Source organism: Labrus bergylta, chromosome 19 (assembly GCF_963930695.1).
Source record: "Labrus bergylta chromosome 19, fLabBer1.1, whole genome shotgun sequence".
NCBI lineage: Eukaryota > Metazoa > Chordata > Actinopteri > Labriformes > Labridae > Labrus > Labrus bergylta.
Window position 1 is genome coordinate 17982519 of NC_089213.1, and position 22978 is coordinate 18005496.

Consider the following 22978-nt stretch of genomic DNA (forward strand, 5'->3'; position numbering starts at 1 on the left):
AGGATATCCAATCACAATATTGCAGTTTTAGAGGCAGAATCCAGTTTCTCGTTTTATAAAATACCCAGAATTCACTTTAACATAACTGAAGATGCAGATATAAAACAGACATCCACACTTGAAATGTTCCAGAGGGTTGTTTTTCATTTTTTTCATTTTCCTATTAAAGTTATAGATAGGCCTATTGTTGCTTACTTTCCTTTTTGCTGACTCATTGATGAATTGACTTGTTTTCACTTTCTCAACAAACAAAAAAAACATTGTCCTCTTTACTAACACTGTAGTTTTACTGCTTTTTCTTGCTCTCCTCTTCTCTCCAATAGGACTGTCACCCTGACACCACACTGCACAGAAATGGAAAAAAAAAACGCACACGCACACACACACACACACACACACACACACACACACACACACACACACACACACACACACACACACACACACACACACACACACACACACACACACACACACACACACACACACACACACCTCCTTTTCCAGTTCGCCCAACCCCCCACAACACAGAAGTCACCGCCCTTCTCCCTCGCTCTCACACCAACATGACTACCGTAACAGCGCCGCTACAACCGCCTGACGCCGGAGAGCATCATGGGAGTTGTAGTCCCGGCCGCCCAATCCACTTCGAGAAGGCAGGGCTTCACCAAAATACAACTCCCATCTCGACCCTCGCACGCCGAGCCTCGTCGTCCAATCTGAATAAGTGGGAGGAGCGCATCCGCCCACAAAGCCACATCTATCTCACCATATCTCCTCTTAAAAAATCAATTGTGCACGAAAAAAAGGGAATACGCGTCAAATACGAACAGTGGTGACGGGTTGTTTTCGGTGCACGACGGACGGCGACAAGGCGTCCCCGCGTCGTGCTGCGAAAGAAAACGGCGGCGACAGGCAGGAGCAGCGGAGAGGGTGTTGTCCTGATGCTTAAATGGAAGTGGGTGGGCCTCTACCGTCACACACTGCCAACTTCACTGTGGATATAATTTTGACAAGCGTTAATTTTCTAGTTTATGGACTGCTTGTCCGCTGAAAGGGACGCACGGCAGGGCTCGCGAGGAGGCCACGGGCCGGGGGACGGTCGCAGGGTTGTCCGTTATCTCTTGTTATTCAGAGCTGCTTGATTGTGCCTGCGTTTGGCACCGCCCTTCCTGGCCGGTGGGTGGTTTCGTCAAAACGGGCAGATCCGCCACGGCCCAGCGCCGAACATATAGGCCGTCCTCCGCCTCTGTGCCCGGCCGGCCTTCTACCGTGAACTACACCCTCTCCCTCTCGGTATATTAATACGTTATGAGTGGTAGGTACCCTCCCCCCTCTCCGTCTCCACCCCTCTCTCTCTCTCTGTCTGACAGATAGGAGGCTCCAAGCCCCTTTGATATTGATGATAAGGTTACTGGTTTCTCCTCTGCCTTCATTGATCACCTTTGTGAAGCCATTATCTGCATTCGGATAGGATTTTATTCAGGCAACTAAATGTCTTCATGGTTGTGCCTCATCCTTGTCTCCTCCACTTTGCACTATTCAGAAATGTTCATGTGATGATGATATAACTGGAAATATTCTTTACATTTGACCCTCTGTTTCACAGACTCGAAGAAGGAATCATCTTTAACTGAAGGAGGGAAAGCGTCTAAGAAGGGGAAAAGTTCTGGACAGCAGGTAAAAGAATGAAAGTTGAATATAGTTCTTTATTTTGACTTTGCTTGGAAACCCAAAAAATGTAACCCCCTTCCAGGCAGCCAGACACCTCTGGGGGCGTTTCTCGGGTGAATTCCACTTCCTGCTTCTGTGCAGCCCTGCTGAGTGCAAGCCCAGAGCTTCTTGAATAGGCTTTACATGGCTGTCACACTTCAGCAACTGTACTTTTGTATTATCTGTTTGAATTAGGATCAAAATGGTTTAATTCTGCTCTTTGGATTTATTTAAAAAAAAAAAAAAAAACCTGGAGCAAGGCTCTCCAACTGGAGAAAGCTATGTTAAGCTTCCTTTTATATGTTGTATATATCTTGGAGATTAGTTTAGGCCATGCAGTTACTCCTTAACGCATGTTCTGTTGTTAAATGTGTATGACAAAAATAGTTGCTTTCTCATTCTATACTACTGTAGTAACATCTAGGCTGTTTCCACACAAGGTTGAGAGGTGTACGGCATTAACAATTTGCCTGCGACCTAGTTCCTCTGAAAGGGAGGAGAGCAAGAGAAGGCGGCATTTTCTTACAGTGTTCTGAGAAAAGAGAAATGTGGTTCTCACACGCCCACCCACTCGCTTCCTGTATTACCGCCCACTTCCACTGACAGCTCTCTCTCTTTCTCTCAGCTTTTTGTTTCTTTTTTTTTTTTTTCCGCTGCACCATGTTTCTCTCCCCTCTTGCTCTTTTACTATATCTCCTCTTTGTTTCAAATTGTTCGCAGTGTACTAGTGCCTCGTAATATCTGCCCAGCTCATGTTCTTCTGGCTTTTTCTTACTTGCTAGTTATACGTTTTTGTTTTCTTGCGTCAACGAGCTGTGTCTCTCTTACCTCGACTGGCTTCTCCTCATCTTGTCACTCATTTCTCTCTCCTCCCCTCTCTTCTTCCGGTCCTCCACCCTCTCTTCTGCCGTGTCTCCTCCAGGATTCCTCACAGCCCTCTCCATTGGCTCTGCTAGCGGCCACCTGCAGTAAGATCGGAGGGCAGGGAGGAGCTGAGGGGGCCCAGGCCCAGACGGGGGCCCAACAGATCCAGCTGCAGGCGGGTCAGATCCAGCTGCAGGCGGGTCAGCTCCAGGGTCAGATAGTGGTGGACACAGGTGGAGGCCAGGCCCTGGTGCCCCAGCAGCTGGAACTTGTCCCTGCTCAGTTTACGGGGAACGGCTGGCAGATCATCACTACAGCACCCACCATGGCCAAGGAGAACACCAATCAGCCTGTAGCTGTAACTGTGGCCACCACCTTGGCCAATGATAGTTCACCTGTAGGACGCAAGGTAAAGGAGGTGGGGGAGCGACAGGTTAATGCAAATGTTTTTTTACTGCCTGTGTTTGTCTTCCTCACCTAATGTAACTGCACCTTTCCTGTTGACAGGTGAAGCCAATGGGTGGGACTAACAGTGTTGCAGCCAATCAGCAACAGCAGCAGTTCCAGATTATCCAGGTTCAGAACCTGCCCAATGCTGGGGGCGGGGTCCAGTATCAGGTCATCCCTCACTTGCAGACTGCAGATGGACAACAGATCCATATCAGCACAGCTCCAACATCCATCGGGGCTCTATCAGAGCAGGTCCAGCTCATCCAGACCCAGAGTCCAAGCCAGCCACAGGCCATCCTCCAGCAAGCCAACCAGCAAGCCATCCTGACAAGTACAGCTAATCAGACAGTCCCGCTGCAGATCCGCCCTGCACAGTCTTTCCCGCTGCAGCTTCAGACTCTGCAGGGCTCCCAGACTCCTGTAATGACCACTTTACCCATAAACCTTGGTGGCATGACGCTTGCCCTACCTGTGATAAATAATGTTGGAGGAGGCGGGGCTGTGCAGCTCATCCAATCAGCAGATGGCACATTCTCTGTTGCCAATGGCAACCAGCTAATGACAACAGCAGTGCACAGCACAGCTCCTGCTTCATCAGCTGGTTCAACAGTGGCTGTAGCCGAAGGTGACGGGGTGTCTGATGGGACACAAGTTGTTTCTGCTTCGTCAGAGGTAGGATCAGCTGACAACCAGGTGCAGAGCAGTGAGGCGGACTCACAGAGCCAGAATCAGCCCAACGGGCTGCAGAACCAGGCAGACTCTGCAGGAACCATCCAGCAGGTGATCGTTGGCCAGGTGGGGCACCAGCTTGTGCAGCAGATCCAGCTGCAGCCTCAGGGTCAGGGTCAGGGCCAGCAGCAACCTCAGCATATTCAGACCCTCCAACTTGCCCCGGGACAAACCCTGCAGCCCATCCAAGCCTTCCAGAACCCAGCCCAGGTCCTTATTCGTACCCCCACCCTGTCCCCCTCTGGGCAGATCACCTGGCAAACACTGCAGCTACCAGGAGGAGTCTCTTTGCAGGGGGGCCTCGGGACAGCTATGCCACAGCAGCTTACACTTGCCCCTATGGCTGGTGGGACAACAGTGGGGAGTGGAGGGCTGGTCTCCCTGAGCGGAGCCCCACTGACGCTCAGTGCAGCCCAAATCAACCCAGGGTCCGGGGTGCAGACGGTCAGCATTGCAGGCCTGGGCACTGCTGGGGTTCAGGTGCAAGGTGTCCCCCTCACCATTACTGGTCTACAGGGTAAGTGTGCGCTAAGAGTTATTGTGTGAATGTGTAGAGACTGATCAATAACTGATTTATTTTGGAAGCCTTAGAAGTTACTGAGTTAATTTGAGGGCTAATCATTTCCATGTTCCAACCTTTCAGTATTCACTTAATTAGCAACTAGAGGCTAATTTTGTGCTAATTTAACCAGGATATTCTACTGTTTAATTGCGTGTCTCGTAGTTATGATGTTCTTGCTCTTTCAGTTTTTCCCGTACAATTACTTTAAAAAAAAATACAAGAGGCAATACAATACTAGTTTTTCATTCTTAAGTTTTTTGTCAATTTCCTGCCCCTCTCAGGTCAACCACAGGGTCAGGATGGGGTTAAAGTTCAGTCTTCTCCTGTGACGGTCACTGTCGGCAACGTGGCATCGGGTTCATCGATGAGTCCAGACCAGCTGGGCTCCGTTCAGAGTTCTTCGGATCAAGAGGGACCGCCCAGCAAGAGGCTACGTCGTGTTGCCTGCTCTTGTCCAAACTGCAGGGATGGAGAGGGAAGGTATGACACAATGGGGACAAAGAAAAACCGGTGTTTGAGGTCAACTACTGGATTTGGTTTTGTTTGGTTTTTCCAGAAGAGGGAAATTAAACTAAACTGTGGCATTAAAAAACCTGAAGTTCTCAACATAAGTATTCAGAAAAAAAAAAATCATAAAGCTGCTCAAAGGTACAAGTTCCATGCTAAAATACAAAGAGTTCTCACTGACAGCCTAAACATAAAAAAAACAAATTCAAGTGTTTCTCTTCCACCCCAAATATGGCCTTGTTTACAGAAGTTTATATTTTGTGATTTTTCCAAAATAATTGAAGAACATCATGTCATAGTGAGACAACTGGTTTGACAGATGGTTAGAATTCAGTCCAGCTTGTATCAGCATCACTCAACACATTGCACTGTAATCAGTCCCAAAAACATGCACTGAAAATACTCAGAGACATGTCAAATGTTTCTTGTGAGTTTACTCAGCATACTAATTTTATAGAAGTTTGACTGATTCTCGTGATAGTCAACTTTATAAAAAAAAAACTGATGGTTTACTCCAAGTGGTCAAGCATTCACTGCAAAGAAATACGTCATGGTAACAAAAAAAAAAGAAAAAACCGTCTAGACACCCTTGTCAACTCACATTTGTGTTGCAGAAACAGTGGGGACCCTTCAAAGAAGAAGCAGCACATCTGCCACATGGAGGGATGCGGGAAGGTTTACGGCAAGACGTCCCACCTGAGGGCTCACCTGCGATGGCACACCGGGGAGAGGCCGTTTGTCTGCAACTGGATCTTCTGTGGCAAGAGGTTCACACGGAGCGACGAGCTGCAGAGACACCGGAGAACACACACAGGTAGGCAACACGTTCACACATTCAGGGGATGTGGTAACAGCTGTGGTTAAAGTTCTCGTCATCGATGAATCTTTATTGTATTATTTGGAGAGAAAAAATATCCTCAGAAATTTGTGTCAGCATGCAGACCTTTTATTTCCAACTAAGTCAAATTTGGTTTTGATTTGAAATAACCCATTAGCAATTGTGCATAGAACAAATAGATCAGGATGCAACATGCTGCTAAATGTCAAACAAAGTGTGTGTTGACATTACTGTGCATTAAGAAACACTCAGTTGCTATCTTGTATAATATGAGCTAATTTTAATGTTAACTTAAACTCTTCCTATCTTCAAAAAGCTAATAGGCTAACCTGGCATAAACTTTGTTTATACTCACTGACAGAGCGACACAATCTGACTACATAACTGGAATGTTAAACAGTTAAGAGAAAGCTAAATATTACCATGTTTGTCCCAGCGTCGTCCATGATGGAAAGAGAGAAATGTTTTCTCTAACGTGCAAAAATCCCATGGATCCATGTAGTCAAATGGTGAAGAGAAAGGTGCAGTTCGGTCAAAAAGGAGTGCTGTGAATCTGGACTCGATCTACCAGTAGATTACCAGTAGTAGCGTAGATTTTTAGAGAGAACTGAATTTAGCATCTTGTCATTTTAGTGAGGAAAAAAATCGCTTCAAAACATCTATTCTATTGCAGAGCGCTATTTACAGTTTCAAGTTTATTGGGACAGTTACATACAAATAAATTCCATTTCAAATGATGCTTTTTAGATTCAGTTTTAATAATACATATTGAAATTATGTGATTTGAATTCAAATATTTCACTCAATTACTCAACTTGAGAAACTCAAATAAAAAAACACACAATTCAGTTTCTGCTGATACAAATCTCTGCCCAAAACATACACTGTGTGCATGTAATAAAGCGGCATCATACTTTTCTGTTCTGTTGATTATTCTTTTCAACTCGTTAGTTGATAATGTGAATATGTCTAATTACACGTTGCATCGATATAAGAGAAAAAGAAAAGTAGGACTAATATGTTTTATTTTCTAAGTTCCAAAAATGCATTAAAAAAAGGACTTCTGAAAACTTCTATAGAAAGTTTATTTTTCTCTACACTTTTGTCTTTAGGAGAAAAGCGCTTCGAGTGTCCAGAATGCTCAAAGCGCTTCATGCGCAGTGACCACCTTTCTAAGCACATCAAGACCCACCAGAATAAGAAGGGTGGGGCTGCGGTGGCAATCATCACCACCGATGACATGGAAGAAGACGCACCAGTAGGCCTGGGGGCCATCCCTCAGATTGTTGCTGTGGCAACACTCTCACGTGACTCTGACCCCGCTACACCCACCACCTCCAATCACCTGGAGGAAGAGGAGGAGGAGGAAGAGGAGGAGTTTGAATAGGCCGCTGACTCCTGTCTCTTCGTTGAAGGCTGACTTCCTGTTTTTTGGGAGTCTTTGCAGGGACTGTGAGGATGGCATCTGTTTGTTTGTTTTTTTGACATCTTTTAAAAAAATGTTGTTCTCTCATGAAAGGGACTCAAAAGAGAGAAGCTCATGCAATGAAGAGAAACCATAAAATAGCAACATTGTTTTCTAAAAAAAAAAAAAAGAACTAACACATATAATAACAAACTTAGTCTAATCTTATGAAAGATTAGTTTGGCATTTATTAAATAAATCTATTTTAAATCCATTCCTGTTGAAGGAAAGGAATAAAAGTGTGTCTAGATTAGCACAAGACAGGGGGACCTGCTGAATCAAAAACTATCGAACATCAAGAGACATTTTCCTAATTGCAACAGAAACTAACTCTATGCACAAAGTTGAGTTCCTGATTCATACCTTTCAGACAGAACTGAGGGTCAATCATTAAACAGGAACTGTTGCAGAGCAGTGACAGAGGAGAGGCAGTCTTGGGATTGTGTATGTGTGACCTGTGTGAATGTGATTTGTATTCCCATGCTGTCATGGAGAGGATCTACCTAATTTGAGGTTTATTTATGGTTCAGGTGACGTCCTCAGATCAGATTCAGGTGTTGAACCCTTTGGAGACCAGTCTACGGATAAACTGTTATTAAAAAGAGAGGGGTTAATTCTAGAAAAAAAATAAAAAATAGTAGAAAAAAAGCACATATGAAAAGATTTATAAAATAATGCATTCCTATTGAGGCGCAGTGCCCATTAGAAAAAAAAAGGTTTCTATGAAGAAAAAACAATCTAGCTTTCTACAACTTTGTTTGTGTAGTGAAAGCAATACTTTAACGACAATCTTAGTGAAACCATGTTTACATTGTCAGGGGACGTTTTCTCTGTTAATAAAACAAGCCAAGACGGGGGAGAACATATGAGAGCAGTGCTGTCGTCTGAACAACCAGAACATTTGCAGATAGACCACAGGGTGGCTTTAACATCAAAGCTTCAATGTATCTTGTGTGACTTTATGTCATTTTGTAACGAGCGTTTAACATCAGATGGTAACCTGGTAGGTTTAACGACAGTTACGTCTGCACCTTCACTGATGTTTCTCTCTGCCGTCTGTGCTCCAGAGGGGACCTTCTTGACCTCCAATGCTACCAACGTGACCGATGTACACAATTGCCTTAACACAAGCTGTCGTACGCCGGGATCGTCAGGGGTTAGGGCCGGGGGAAAGTGAGTGGAGCACAGAGAGGTAAAGAGAGCAGGTGATAGGAGGGTGGGAGTGGGTTGGGTATTTAGATATGTGGATATTATGAGATGTTTTTGGTGGTGTTGCTCTGTGTTAGTTCAGTGCGTACATTTTTTTAAAATTTGAAAATAAGTTTATTTTACAAAGTTTATTAATTGTCCCCCCCCTCCCCCACAATGTTAACACACAGGACCCCAGTGTGTTTTGCTAATTTATTATTTATCCTTGATTTGTACTATTTGCCTTTGCTGGACTTGTATTTGTGTGCGTTGATTCTGAGGTTGTGTACAGCATGTTTCAGTTTTTTGCCGTAGTGCTGCTTCTTTCTTCTTTACTCTTTGTGCTTCTATTTTTCTTTTTCTACGTCTGACCATTGCTGTCCGGTTCTTCTTCTTCTCTTGCGCCATAATGTGTTTTTGAAGAAAAATAAATAACACAAGAAGAAAGCAAAAAAAAAAAAAAAAGCTACTATCGTTTAAAAGTTGAAAAAGGTTGATACCAAACAAATTTAGATGTTTTGGTAATATTTTATGTGACAACCAACTTTTTTCTTTGATATTTTGTAGTGACATCTCATTTGTAAATCTTTTCTAAAAGATGTTTGTTCGTCTCCATGACATTTGATAATGGGTTTTTAGCCGGGTTAGCCTCAAAGGCTCCAGTTTGTTGATATTTTTAAAACTGGTTTGTAAAAACGTGTTATGTCGATATAAAAAGAAAAAAAAAGACGAAATCGAGCAGAAACCATTTGCCTGCATAACACAGAATAAAGTGATCCAAAAATGATTGGAAGTGTTCTCTGTTGCTTTGTGTTCTTTGAAGACTCTGTTACAATGAAACTTAAAAGCACCAAAAAAGCTATGCTTACATTCTTTTCAATACCATGTGTTTTAGAACGGCACAATCTGTTAAGTTCTGTTAAATTGTGATGAAAAAGTACCAAAATATCTGCAGTCATGTTTTCAATCCTAAGCTAATGCAAGCAAAAGAGACAGCAGAGAGGTAACTGAAGCGAGCGAGGTCCATGATGAAAACAAAGCAGTAAAACAAACATCAATTTTCTTAGAATATATGACTCATATTGGATGCAAAACTTGTGAGTGTTTGTTGCCGACAGAGAGAAGAGAGAGACAGGGACATCATGTGTGGACTGTTGGCTGCTGCTCTGGTATCGTGACAACTCTATTCCCTTCAGCCCCTCAGTATTGAGCAATCTCCCAGCTGTGTTGTGACTACAGAGATGATGAAGAATCTGTACTTCCTCTAGGAAGAAAATTCCTTCTTACGGTTTCTTTTGGTAATAGTCTCCAAAATTGATGCTACGCCGATCAGACGTGTTACATGCAGGTATGGGACAGTGTGCTCTAACAACTGAGTTGTTTTGATTTGTGTGAAAGGATAATTAGCCAACAAGACGCCTACGTCAGAGTCTACCAAACGATGCGAGTGTAGTTCAGCCACGATCAAAGGTTGACTTGGAAGAGTTCACAGTCAGTTCACTCTGTTTATTGAAAGCATCACTTACATCAGTCAGCTTACACACACCTCTGACATGTCACTCCTTTGAAGCAGAATCACCTAAAGCTACAACCTCTCTGTGCACCCTCAGGTGTTTTAGTGGAGTTCAGAAGGTAAAGAGTTGAATATGAAGAACCATCAAAGTATCAGAAGAGAAAGATTTTTTCTTGTTTCAACTCTTTGGATGTTAAATGATGCATTGGGTTAGACATTGAGCACAAAGATTGGCATATCAATTTGGACCTGTGTGCAGACCTTAATCACTTTGTGTTGTCCATGAGACACCCTTGATTAGATCAAACTTTTGATAGACCTTTTTTTTTTTCCTCACACTTGTCGCATGTCAGCGATATCTGCTGAAGAAGCAGTGAACTCAAGGTGTTGCCTGACCGTGTCGTGACCCTCCGCCCTGCAGCACTCATACCTTGTCATTACTCATACCTTGAGGTCAGCTGACTCCCTGGTCAGTTGACCTGAGGCTGACCCCTCTCACCTGTAATCTGCCACACACACAGCTTGATCTTTGGTTGCTTTGTTTGCATTGTTTGGTTTACTAGTCCTCTTTTTAGTTTATTTTTTGTTTCCCTGTCCCTCCTCCATCTGATCTTGTTCCATCAAGCACTTTGGGCTGCATCGTTGCATGAAAGGCGCTATGCAAATAAAGTTTTCTCTTAAAGACACAGCGCATACGTGCATCAAAATCTGTTGAAAGAAAATGTAGTACAACATGGCAAATCCTTTAGATAATGCCATCTTTATTAAAATATTCAGTGAATTTGACAAGAATGCTGTGAAGTTACTCACTTTCAGAAAGCAGCAGCTATAAAAAAAAAAGTTCCTTTGCATCCATAACACAGAAAGTAACCAAACCTGACATTTTTCTGAATAGACAGAGGGTAAAACATAACAACAAAAATATACAGCTGTTTGGAGTTCTGACTTTAAAACTATAAAAACAGGCATACATCTTATGCAGCCTTAAATCAGAATATATCAAATGTATTAACCGTGTATGTGCCTTATGTTAAGGTGACATTTTTAAAAAAGCTTTTTTTTTAGCTTTTGTTTCAAGAGTAAGATAAAAGGCTCATCAAAACCCAAAAAAAAACAATGTGCGTCATATTGAGTTCTACAGTACTGTGCAGCTCAGGAGCCTGCTCCGGGTTCCAGCTGTGCGGGCAGGTTCTCCTCGCCGGACTTTACTGCACCTCCTTCTGAATGCTGCGATGGAGAAGAAAAAAAACATCTGTCACTGAATGATTAAATTCAGTTAACGTCTACAATGCCAAAAAAAAAACTTGAGACTTAACACACAAATACTCAGTTTCAAAGGAGAAGAAAACACATCTTGATTAGTGGCTAGATGTTAGCTGTCCATGGAATACTTTAAAGCTACATTAACAGATATTAAAAGTCCAGTAGATTCTTATTTCATGCACAATGTAGCAGCTAGTGTTGTAGTACACAAAGTCGGTTTTTGAAGGTTTCGGTCTCATCTCGGATATGAATGCTTGGTCTTGGTCTTGACTCAGTCTCTCCCTGCCTTGGTCTTGGTCTTGTCTAGGTCTTGGAGCATTCCAGTCTCGGGTATGTCTTGGTCTCGGTTAGTGGTCTTGACTACAACACTGGTAGCAGCAGACATTTCCTAACTGATGTTTTAAAAAGACTATAAAATGATCATCAAACTCATTAACATCAAACTGCGCCGTGAGAATGAGTCGTCGTACCTCTCAAGATACTCGTGGACGTTGTCATGGCCGTTGTAACGTGCCAACCCCACCAGGATTCCAGTGGCACAGCGACCCTCCTTCTTACGACACAGACTGCAGTTACACACCCCTCGACAGATGGGACACGACCAATCCTGCAAAAAGAAGAAGGTCCACATTGAAGGATAAAATGTAAAACACAAGTGTAAACAACTTAAGGTTTTATGTTGCTTAGGTATTTTTCAAATCAGCTTTCTTATCTGCCGTCGGAAAAGAACCTTGTATTAGCTTGTGGTTTTGGTTGAATATTTGAATACAGGAGCATGGTGTAACAATAAGCCACACACAATGACAAGTGTTTGTTTCATTTTGAGACACTTTGATTTTCCTCGCTCTTCTTTTGGCACGTTGATCAGTGGGAACAGATTTGATGCATTGGACTACATTTCCCACTGATAATTTTGAATGAAAGGACTACTCAGTTACCTTTTAAACAACATTATCTCATCGCACTGGGATGATGCTCACAAACAGCACATTGTGCGACATGTGTTAGATTCTGGAACCACAGCAGCCACAACTGTCAACAAAACCAGAGTGTGACTGCCTTCTCTCTCCTATAATGAACAATTCAGTTTCTCTTTACTTTGTAGTTTGTCATGTTGGCTCCCACTGCCACAAAACCACTGACAGAAACAATAACACAGACTTTATCAATGAATAAGTCAGAGTCTTCCGAGTCCAGATCCGGTAAACGCTCTAGTCAGTGTCAGAGTCATCACTGTTCCAATCAGGGTCAAGACACAAGTCCTGAAAATCAGCGCTCGAGAGTTGGACTCACGCCCTGGACTGGAGTCCTACATCACTGCCCCACATTAATCTAGTTGACCAAATCAAAGTGTTCAATGTTTAACAGAAGAATGTGCGAGCACTGACCGGGTCGAGCAGCACATCGTGTACGTCCTCCCCGTAGCGGTTCTTCAGGCAAGGGCCACAGAACTGACCTTTGACCCCCACGCAGACTCCACTGCGACACACAGTCTTTGTGTCCAGAGTCTTTTGTCTGCACTGATGACAAGAGCTGCCCTGGAAGAAGGAGACACACAATGAAGTCAGCATTAACACCTGACAGTACAGTTTGGTAAAAAAAAAAGATCTCTAAACTCACATTCTCCTTGTCCCAGATCTTGTCTTTGCTACGGTACGCTATGTTGTCCAGGTCTTCTTTGGTGATCTCATCCACTGACCTCACCACGTACTGGACCCTCGTAGAACTGTGGCTCTTCCTCTTTTTCCGTCCCTCACCTGCTTGCTCCTCGTCCACCTGACCAATCACAAGTGCAGAAAAGCCATTTAAAACACAGAGGACACAAAGAGCACATTATTATGTAGCGTAGCGTTCTAGATATTTGACATTGTGATTCCACTTTGATCAAAGCATTTTGAGAGGCTTCCCTGAGATGGATCGGCATGGAGCTGGTCAGAACCACGGGGAGAGGTCATGATTTGAAGACTTCAAAAAAAAAAAAAATGAACCAAGAGTATGAGATCATACATTTTAGGTCAAATAGTTTTTAAACCACATGGGCTTGTTTGACACGGCCTCTACCTTTTGATGTGTAATACTTCTTTTTGCCTTCCTATACACGCATCTGTATAAAAATGTACATAACGAAGTAAAAAAAGAATATATCTTATCTTAAATAAGACATGAGTGGATTCTCTTTACAGTTTTTTAATGTATTGAAATACAAGTGAATGCCTTTTAGATAAGATCTGTTCTTAAAGGAGGTTTAAGACTTCCTCTTTTGTCCACCATCTCGTTTGTCTTTTATCTAGGAATGGATTATGACACAGCTGTAGTGTTACTGAACATCTGTTTGTGTATGTTGATCAACCTGGGTAGTGTAAATGATTTACTCATTGCCTAAAGATGTCAAACGCTTGAGATCAATATGATGCCTTTTTGGGGTCATGGAGTAAGTGTGCAGGTTTGTGTTGTTAAGACATTTGAAGTGACTCCACTGAAGAAATTTGACTTGGTTCAAATAAGAGACAACATTTGAATAAATTAATGAAATTTGCAAGAATGAAATGAAAATCAGCATAACAACTTCCTCAATCAAGCAAGTCCCCTCTCTCTCCATAAACTCATTGAAATAGACATCATGAGAGCTGAACATAACAGACGTAAGCAGAGTGTGGAGTGTTTGTATCATATCGTACCAGCACCAGTCTCCTGATGTTTACAGTCCTTGGGACTCTGAGCGGCTCACTCTTTTCCTCCACAGCGAAGTTCTCAGGAGGACGTGCCTTACGGGACGGGTTCCTCCTTTCTGACCCCACCTTCGGTTCAAACTTGCGTTTTCTTGCCGTCGCTTTCTCTTGCGCCCGTTTCTTCTTCTGCACAATTACAGAGTAAAGAAAGAGATTGAAAAAACAGAACTATTAATGGCTGGATATTTACTGGCATAATGTTTACAGAGGAGGTAAGTGGTCATACACATGTGAAAGTCTGTGAAGGAGTCTGTGTGTCTGTATTTATTCTCCATCCTACAAACAACAGTCTCTGCAGGCACTGGCTGAGAGCAGGAGTGTGTGATGAGTTTGTCCGCCTTTGAGAGCTCCTAGGGCAGATAGAAGTGTGTGGAAGAGAGTGTGCTGTAGCGGGAGTGTGTGATGAGTTTGTTCTGTTGATCTCTGTAAGCCGAGCACAGTGAGGAGGATGTTGAGAAAGCGCATAAGATGTCACTTCCTGGAGCTTTCGCGCAACTTGGGGTTAACTTGGGTTTCTTGCCCAAGGACACATCGGACATGTGTACTGCAGGAGCTGGGGATCGGCCTCCCAAACTTCCAGTTGAGAGACGATTGACTCTACCAACTGAGCCACAGTCACCCAATATTAAGCTTAGTGTGTGCTATGTTTAGGTGCCTAAATAAAGAAAATACTCAATAAAGATAACCTTAAATTGGGGTGACGGAAATGGCTTAGTTCAGTTTAAAAGGTTTTACAATCTAAACATATTTGCAGATGAACAAAAAATATGACGCTATTACATATTTTAGATACTTTAATGTAAGCAGATGTGATTAATGGGGGCTGTAAGAGTAAAGGAATGATGATCCCTCCCTGGTGTGTATGCACACAAACTTCCTCTTACCCCTGCATAAGTCAGGTCTCAGTAGAGAAAAACTGTGAGTCGCCCCTACTTGCTCACCTAACGTACTTTCAAGCACGTCATGTAACTGTGGCAGCAGGAATAATGAAAGGCCTCTGTTGATGAAGGACAAGGACTCAACTTTCACTCAGGTAAAAGTCAGACAACGTCTCATGAATTCAACTTTTAATATCAGGGAGGTGTGGTGGTGCTTCAGAGAAAAGCTGCTTTCAGTTTTACCAGCCACCAGATGTCACTGTTACCCTACTTTAAAACCCTGAAGGATCATATCTTTTTTTGTAGGATATTTGGGGTAAAACACTGTACCAAATACAGTTTATAAAATGAACTGGTGATCGGTAATACTAAATTTACTTGTTATGAGGACTTGCTGCTTCTGGTGCGTGTACTCACTTGAGGGGTGGTGGGTGGAGTCAGGTCAGCCATGGTGCTCAGATCAGCGAACAGCTTTGCCAGCTGTATGACAACAGAGCACCAGTCAAACAGCAGCTCACAAAGGTTGAGCAAGTATTTTATGTGTATCATCACAAAGTTTCTAAAAAGATGTGGAGACAATTTAAGACGTGTTGAAAGGGGTTCATCACCATGGCTTTGTTTTCCTGGATGTTTTTGTCTCTTTTCCTCAGGCTCTGAGGCAGGACGTCTTCTTTGACTTCTTCCTCATCTTCCTCCTCCTTCACCTTCTGTCTTGCTCTGACGCTCTGTGCAGGAGTGTCTGTAACTGTCTCTTTTAGATTTTTCTCTGACAGCTTCTGTTTGGGGGTAGACAGTCTTTTCATTGGAAACCTGAGGAGCAATATTAGACTTAAGTGTTCATTTTATCACAGAAAAACAATTGTGCTCCGTATGGTCCCTTTTATCTATGGGCAATAGGACAAATAATACAAAATAAGCTGAATGATCCTAAAATCACAATATTAGTGCGTTCAAATGTTACAACATACAGAGAAACAGACGATTATTTATGTGTCTTTTAGATTATTCACAGGTTCACACACACCTCAGGGCTACTAACAGACTCTTCCTCTTCGGTGGAGCAGCGTCCTCTCCATCAGAGTAGAAGCCTGTGTCCATGTCACTGTCTTCCTCTGAATCCAACCTCTGGAAAACACCAAAGAACAAGCTTCCTTATCCAGTGCTTTGGCTGCAGTGATGCAAACATGTTTGGAAAATAATACAGCCAGAAATAAAAATAAAAACATCATACCTCCATCTTTGACTGTTTGTCAAGAGAACCTGTAGCCTCTTCCTCCTCATCTTCACTGAAACCTTGAAACTCCTCCTCACTGTCCGACTGGCTGAACAGATGAGTTAGGTCCTCAGTAATGAACTTGGATTTGAAACATGGAGTCTGTTGGCAGACATAAAGTAATTTCATTTTAATTAGTAACATGTTGTTGTTGTTTTTTTAAGTGGGTCATTTTCTGTTTATCTTGTGCACATGACATTGTGTTGCTATCTGAAGGATCAGCAGGTGGCAGTGGTTCGAAGATATGACACAATGACGTACACAAGAGGGGAGATTACAGGCGGTTAGTGAAGTGAGTGAGCTGGCGGTAATTTTTTTAAATTAGCTGTGCAATGTAAAATGAAGAAAATACACTCAACACATTTGTTAGTAATGAGTAGTAGTAGTGAGTAATGAACAACAATACATTTGATTCTCTATCTAAACTCTGGCTGGCATTTCTGTATTCAATCAATCAGGTGATGTCCTTGTTCACAAATTAATCTCTGAACCCTTTGTCTCTATGGAGCTTGCAAGAATAGCCAAATTCAGGACAAACTCTTATTAAAGCAAAGCTATTTTAAGATTTTACACTTAACCCAAGTCAGTACTTTCAACTACAGAGCAGTGTGTCATTTCAGTCATGGTGGGGTATGAAATGTAACACCAATTAGAAAGTAAGTTGCAGAATAACCGATACTTAACCTTTGACTTGCTCTACTTATCCTCTTTTTCAAAAGTATTAAAACATCAGTCCTCGTAAAATGTGGTTATGTCATTGTTTAGGTTCAACAGAGAATACCAGTGTTGAATTATAACATTTTATTCTTGATTGGTCGTTTGTGACAAGATGGAATAGGAATAAAAAAGATAAGGACGTATTATTTTAGATCTAGGGTCTATGTATGAGACTGCCATTGTTAAGAAAGTAAAACACACATCAGGTTTTGTCTGATCCATACACTTTAATATCGTAGACCTATGTCTATGCACATGTTAAATTTACAAATTATCCCTGCACTCATGTTCACTTCATTTGTCTGTCTGCTCGCTGTTATATTGTATAGTTTCTGCTTATAATATGTCTACACTTTACAGTCTATGGTCTACACTCATGCACTTTAACTTATGTCAATACTGTCCATTTACTACTGTCTTTGCACATTTACATTTAATCTTTCATATTTAATTTACAACCATTTAAGACTCTGTTTTTGCACATTTACATTTAATCTTTCATATTTAATTTACAACCATTTAAGACTCTGTTCTTGCACATTTACATTCAATCTTCCATATTTAATCTTCCTATTTAAGACTAGTAATGCTTAGTTAAATCCTGGTTGTATATATATTCACATCATTAGTTTTGATATTTTTAGTGCTTATTGACTTTGTATTTAATATTATATTGTGTTTAGATCTGCTAACATGGGTGTTTTTTTACTCATATTGTGTGTTTGATAACCTGCTGCTGTAAGGCCACAATTTCCCAGTTTGGGATCAATAAAGTAATTATATTATATTCTAGGTCACACTTGTTGACATCTAAAATACGAAGGGGTGTTGAACCCCAACTTTTCAAAAGGATGACACAGATTTAACAAACACTAATCGTACAGTCCTATAGTTTGATTGTTGTTGATAATGACTTTAACACAATAAACAATCGCTTGAAAACCTCACTGAAAATGATCACGTGGTTTTTCTTCGACACAGACGCCAAAGTAGAAAATAAAGCTGTAATAACACGAACTCTTCACAGGCTTACCTTCGACGTTAGGGTCATTTTCAACTGCTTCAAGGCAAAAAAAAAACAGACAAAAGGAAAGTTTTCCCTTTAAATATACAAACAAACTAACGAAGTAGTGGTGGATTTAAAACTGAACCGCGAGATAACTCCGGTCATTGCAAACGAAGGGGTTTACTTTTGTTCGGCTTACAAATACATTTGTTGAAAAGACGGACACGCACATTGTTAAGAGCGCACCGATAACTGTTTACCACAAAATCTTACTCACATTTGTAGTTTTTATTTAAAAAAAATCTCTGTATGTATACGTGTGTTTTCGCTTCTGAAAAACACCCCGGACTCACAATGGTACAGGCCGCACTTTCGCGCGAAAACGGCATGTGGGCGTGGTTGTCCAGTCCCTCCTTCTTCTTCTTCTTCTTTTTTTTTTTCTTCTTCTTCTTCTCTGGGACTTTGAGTTACTGGCGGATCGCACACAGCTTAAAGGTGCATACCGCCACCTCCTGTCCAAGAGTGAGTATCATCATGTCACTTACCTTCCGTAGGAATTACATTTTGCCTGTCACCCTTGTGTAATATAAGATGGAAAAAAGAGCCCTCCTGACAGCTCTTATCCCTCCTCCTTCTCTCTCTGTGCCCAGTATTCTCTCATATTCCATTCACGCCCTGTAGCTCTGATTTTCTCTTTCAACCTCTCTCTCATTTGCATACTTATTACAATGTAATAATACATTTTCCTTCACTGTTTCTTTTCCCCAATACAAACATTGTGCTATTCAAGGTTCAAGTTTCAAGGTTTCTTATTAGTACCGAAAGGTAAATTTGATGTGCAGACAGGAATTCAGAGTTTACAGAGATAAATAGGCCTACAACACATTATACAAAAACAATTCAAAGGAAATATTAGGTTCTTCAAACCATAGATCCTAAGAAATCTACAGGTGAAGACAAACTGGATCTTCTCTTTCTCCGTCTCTCAGCTTCTCTGATAACTCATATTTTTAACCTTTCCCTTTCATCCGGTGTAATTTCCAAAGTATGGTAAACTGCTTATGTTATCCCTTTACATAAGAGTGGCGATAAGAGTGACTCTAAAAATTATAGGCCAATATCCAAATTACCCTGCTTAGCAAAGATTTTAGAGTCTCTCGTAAATCATCAACTCAAATAATTTTTCTCAACAAACTCTGTTTTGAGCCCACATCAGTCTGGGTTCAGGTCTATGCACAGCACTGTTTCTGCTGTTACACTAGTAATGAATTATATTGTCAATGCCTTGGATGGAAAAAAACATTGTGCTGCCATCTTTGCCGACCTCTCCAAGACTTTTGACACTGTTGACCATTTATTGCTTTTGCAAATTCTTAGTTTTATTGGTTTTAGTGCAAGTGCGTGTGCGTGTGTGTGGTTTCTGAACTACCATACGGACCAACAGCAATCAGTGAACCTGGGAACCATCCTCTGAGTTTCTTCGGAACACTAAGGGGGTTCCACAAGGTTCAATCTTAGGCCCAGTTCTTTTTACAATTTTTATTGATAATATTATTCCATCTTTATCTAGTGGTCATTCACATGCTCACTTATATGTGGATGATACAATATTGTACTATATTGAAAACTCTACTCAGCTTGCCATGGAGAACCTGCAACTTTCCTTTAATGTTCTCCAAGTTGCACCTAATGATATTAAATTGGTTTTAAATGTTCAGAAAACTAAATGTATGTTGTTTTCTAGGGCTAGAGGTGAAATTGATAATAACCTTCAAATTACCACCCTGCTAGGATCCAATATCAAGAGAGTTAAAGAATATAAATATCTCGGTATTTGAATAGACGACAAACTAACATTATAAATATCACATTGAAAATCTTACCATCAAATTAGAACAAAAGATTGGCTACCTATATAGAAATAGATCAAATTTCCCTATGTTCTGTCGGAAAAGGATAATCAAAGCAGTTTTTCTTTCAGTCATGGATTACAGTGATGTAGTCTATAGACATGCATCTACCACTACGCTTAAGCCCTTGGATGCTGTTTATCATTCTGCGCTTTGATGTATAACCGGTGATAGCTATATGACTCACCACTGCATTTTACTTGATAAAGTTGGCTGGCCCTCTCTTACTGAAAGACGCAATAACCACTGGCATCTAGTTATCTGTAAAGCACTTACATGAAAGCTACCATCATATATCACCTCCTTGTTACATCTGAACCCTGGTTCATTTTTAACTTGTTCAAGTGAGAGACTGGTTCTCCAGGTTCCTCATGCCAGGACTGACCTGGGGAAAACTGCTTTTAGTGTGAGTGCTGCAAACTCCTGGAACATTTTACAACATGACCTAAAATTGGACACTTTAGAACTATTCTTCTTAACCACCCAATACCTGACTGTGACTGTTTTATTTGATTTTAATTGTTGAATAATCATTGTAGTTATTCAGGCTTTTAATTATTTTTAGTTTATATTTTTTATTGTTCTTATTGCTTTTATTGATTTCATTTCCTGTTGTAGCCTTAACTCATTTCGTTAATCATTGTAAATGAGGGTCGCCCTCAATGATCTCTCCGAGAACTTAAATAAAGGTTGATGATGATGAGGATGAAGTCTCATTATGATTATTTCCTCCCTTCTATTTTTTTCTTAGTTGCTCTTTGCAACTAATTTTTGTATTTTGTACAAACCCCTTCCTTTCTGAATGTCATCCCACATTTAGATCACTGCTTTTCCTTCCCCTTTCCCAAGAGGGATTGGGACTGCAATTTGTTTTTTCAGTGCCCCTTTTGCAAGTTTTTCAGCACACTCATTTCCTTTCACTCCCTCATGTGCAGGAACCCAACAAAACTGTACAACTATACCACCCCTGTGAAGTCAAAATGTGATGAAGTTCTAGTGAATCTTTTCTGTTTGTGTTTAATGAGTGTATACTTTCTAAGCTAACTAGAGCTAGCTTTCTACCAAAAGGTAAATTCATAACATCCCTGTTCTTGGTGGAATTTTAGCTATTTTGTCTGCTTTCTCATTTCCTATTATTCCTTACATGAACAGGTACCCAACAAAATCTCACATCTATATGAAGTCTACACAATATATATATATATATATATATATATATATATTACTTTGAACTGATATCAAAAGTATATTGGCTGGTCTAATATCATTTATGGATGGTATATAACACAGAAATTTCCCTGAATATGCAAGATTTCAAAAACGGTTATTTATGAACAGTTATCAGTAACAGGTATTGATGTGCTCTATTTCCTTGTTTTTATTTCACAGTCCTGGTTAATCTTTATTCAAAAACTTCTTATCAATGTTTCTCACAGTGCAACTGATAATAAAAACAACACATGTTGGTATTATATAGACTTTCGATTTAAAAGAATGGTCTTCCTTATTTTGTGTTATGGGAAAGTTTGGCCTAAGGGAGGGGTTATCCAATCTAAATGAGACCTATAAACCCAAGGCTGGTGTTATTATTAAGAGCAAAGTCCATGAATCAATACCAGCCTCTATGGCGATCATAACGGCTCTAAGTTTAAATTCTGGTCAGAATATACCAAACTTGTCTGACCTCCTGTACTAATACCAGAAAAAAAGACATTTACCTGAAGTTAGCTAACATGAGCTACTCCAGATATCTATCATAACATCATTACTTCTTAGAGATGACAATTGCTGTACGTGGAGAATATATTTTTTGTTTGCTTTGATTTTTGTTGATGTTGATGTAAACAAACAAAAAAATCTAGTCTTATGAAGAGCGAAGCTTTGTCAAATCCCTGATTATGAACTACGACCATACAGAGAGTGACCTGGATTGGACTCAGTGACATCCACAAAGAAGGCAAATGGATGTGGTCTGAGGGCTGCCAGCCAATTCTTCTTTCAGGCAGCAGGAGAGCCAAACTCACCTGTTACTCCGTTTTTAACGTGTCAGCTCAAACGCACGTGTACACACGTGTTAATAGTAAGGTGTACACTTTCATTTGTGAGTAGAGAAGTCACTTTAATGATGAATGTGGGACATTCACACAGCGAGTTCTAGTGGCACTTCTACATGTGAATATTTCCAAAGCATTTTAAATGTCTAAGAGTGTATTATTCATAATAAAAAGGATTATAATATTCCAGTCAGTGTACAAAATAAACTTTTACTATGAATTCAAATGAAGCCATACACGGTACATATAAAGACTATGTATGTTCATTTTAAAAATGTATGTCTGCTACAGCCGTCAATCATTCATTCTGTATAATGTGTGTCTGTTTGTGTTGAATTTTGAATCAGAAATGTGGTGATTGGACAGTTCTGTGTTTTTTTTCCTTGTTTGGTGCTTGTGTTTTTGTTCTTTCAGAGGCTGGGTGTGGCTTATCGGCTGCTGGAGCTCTCTGCAATCACTCACCTGTTCATCATCTGTAATCACCGGCTGCAGCATTTATACCCTGGTTCAACTCTCCCAAACTGCCAGATTATTTCCGCCTACTCAGAGGTAGATTGGCTTCTCAGCATCAGTGAACTTGTTGTGATTTGGATACCCATTACTAATTATTCCCTTGTCTTCTTTTTTTCCCCAGTGCCTTCAACTACCGAGCAGCAGCGCCTCACCACCCAGCCTCTCATTCAAGCCTCATGTCAATAAATACCCCTTTACCCACCACCCTGTTTTCCAGTTTTGCTTTTGGGTCCACTAACAAACATTTAAGGCCATAACACAGAAATAAACTGCTTTTGGACAGTCATGCCATTCGCAAGGATTATAAAAATACCTACAGACTAAAGTTGTCCTGCTGAAGTGATATATAAAGTCTTCATGATGAAGATATGTGCATGTGTGTACATAGTTATTTGATTGACCTTTGTTTGAATAAATATCAAAGGAAAGTATATCTTTTTTTCTTTTCTTTTTTTATACAACAATCCATAGTAACTGATAAAAATGTGAGGAGCTGGATCATACATGCATTGCTGAAGAGTACAGGTTTATGAATCACCAAACAGGCTACTCTTATGTTCTGTTTACCCGTATTTGACTCACACATGCAAAAACAGACCCCCATTTAATGTGTTCATCAAAGTCTGTTCAAATATATACATTATTTGTGTATTTAAGGGGTTAAGGTATCTTAAATGGTCAGGGTTTAGAAGTTGTGTCATATTTGAGAAGGGGGAAATGTTTGGGTTTGAAGCTGGAGGTTAAAATACTCGTTCTGTTTGAATGCTCCTTTGTAGACTGCTGTGATGGACAGGAAGCCAAAAAGA

The 22978-nt window shown here is 40.9% G+C and overlaps 2 protein-coding genes across 3 annotated transcripts; one reads left to right on the forward strand and one right to left on the reverse strand.

Annotated features, from left to right (window-relative positions):
* Window positions 1-734: 734 nt before the first annotated feature.
* Window positions 735-9103, forward strand: sp4 (sp4 transcription factor). Of its 2 annotated transcripts, none has more exons than XM_020631650.3 (7): window positions 735-1318; window positions 1610-1680; window positions 2636-2986; window positions 3085-4273; window positions 4600-4798; window positions 5440-5639; window positions 6776-9103. In XM_020631650.3, the coding sequence occupies exons 1-7, from the start codon at window positions 1312-1314 to the stop codon at window positions 7048-7050; spliced, it is 2292 nt and encodes a 763-aa protein (XP_020487306.1). In that variant the 5' UTR covers window positions 735-1311; the 3' UTR covers window positions 7051-9103. The 2 variants fall into 2 exon arrangements, with proteins under 2 accessions (XP_020487306.1, XP_065804121.1); XM_065948049.1 differs by having other exon boundaries at window positions 5446-5639.
* Window positions 9104-10570: 1467 nt separating this feature from the next.
* On the reverse strand, window positions 10571-18044 carry cdca7b (cell division cycle associated 7b). The gene is made up of 10 exons (XM_020631588.3): window positions 17723-18044; window positions 15931-16074; window positions 15724-15824; window positions 15308-15509; window positions 15117-15179; window positions 13771-13947; window positions 12713-12868; window positions 12481-12630; window positions 11563-11699; window positions 10571-11056 (listed from the first exon to the last, which is right to left on the reverse strand). The coding sequence occupies exons 1-10, from the start codon at window positions 17738-17740 to the stop codon at window positions 11035-11037; spliced, it is 1170 nt and encodes a 389-aa protein (XP_020487244.2). The 5' UTR covers window positions 17741-18044; the 3' UTR covers window positions 10571-11034.
* Between the last annotated feature and the right edge of the window lie 4934 nt (window positions 18045-22978).

Bases quoted from the DNA above. Each gene is read 5' to 3' on its own strand.
- sp4 (XM_020631650.3), top strand. The intron at 2,987-3,084 runs GTAAAGGAGGTG...TCCTGTTGACAG, and splicing joins GTTCACCTGTAGGACGCAAG to GTGAAGCCAATGGGTGGGAC. The intron at 4,799-5,439 runs GTATGACACAAT...TTTGTGTTGCAG, and splicing joins TGCAGGGATGGAGAGGGAAG to AAACAGTGGGGACCCTTCAA.
- cdca7b (XM_020631588.3), bottom strand. The intron at 15,510-15,723 runs GTGTGTGTGAAC...ATTGCTCCTCAG, and splicing joins AGTCTGTTAGTAGCCCTGAG to GTTTCCAATGAAAAGACTGT. The intron at 15,180-15,307 runs GTGATGAACCCC...GTTGTCATACAG, and splicing joins TCCAGGAAAACAAAGCCATG to CTGGCAAAGCTGTTCGCTGA.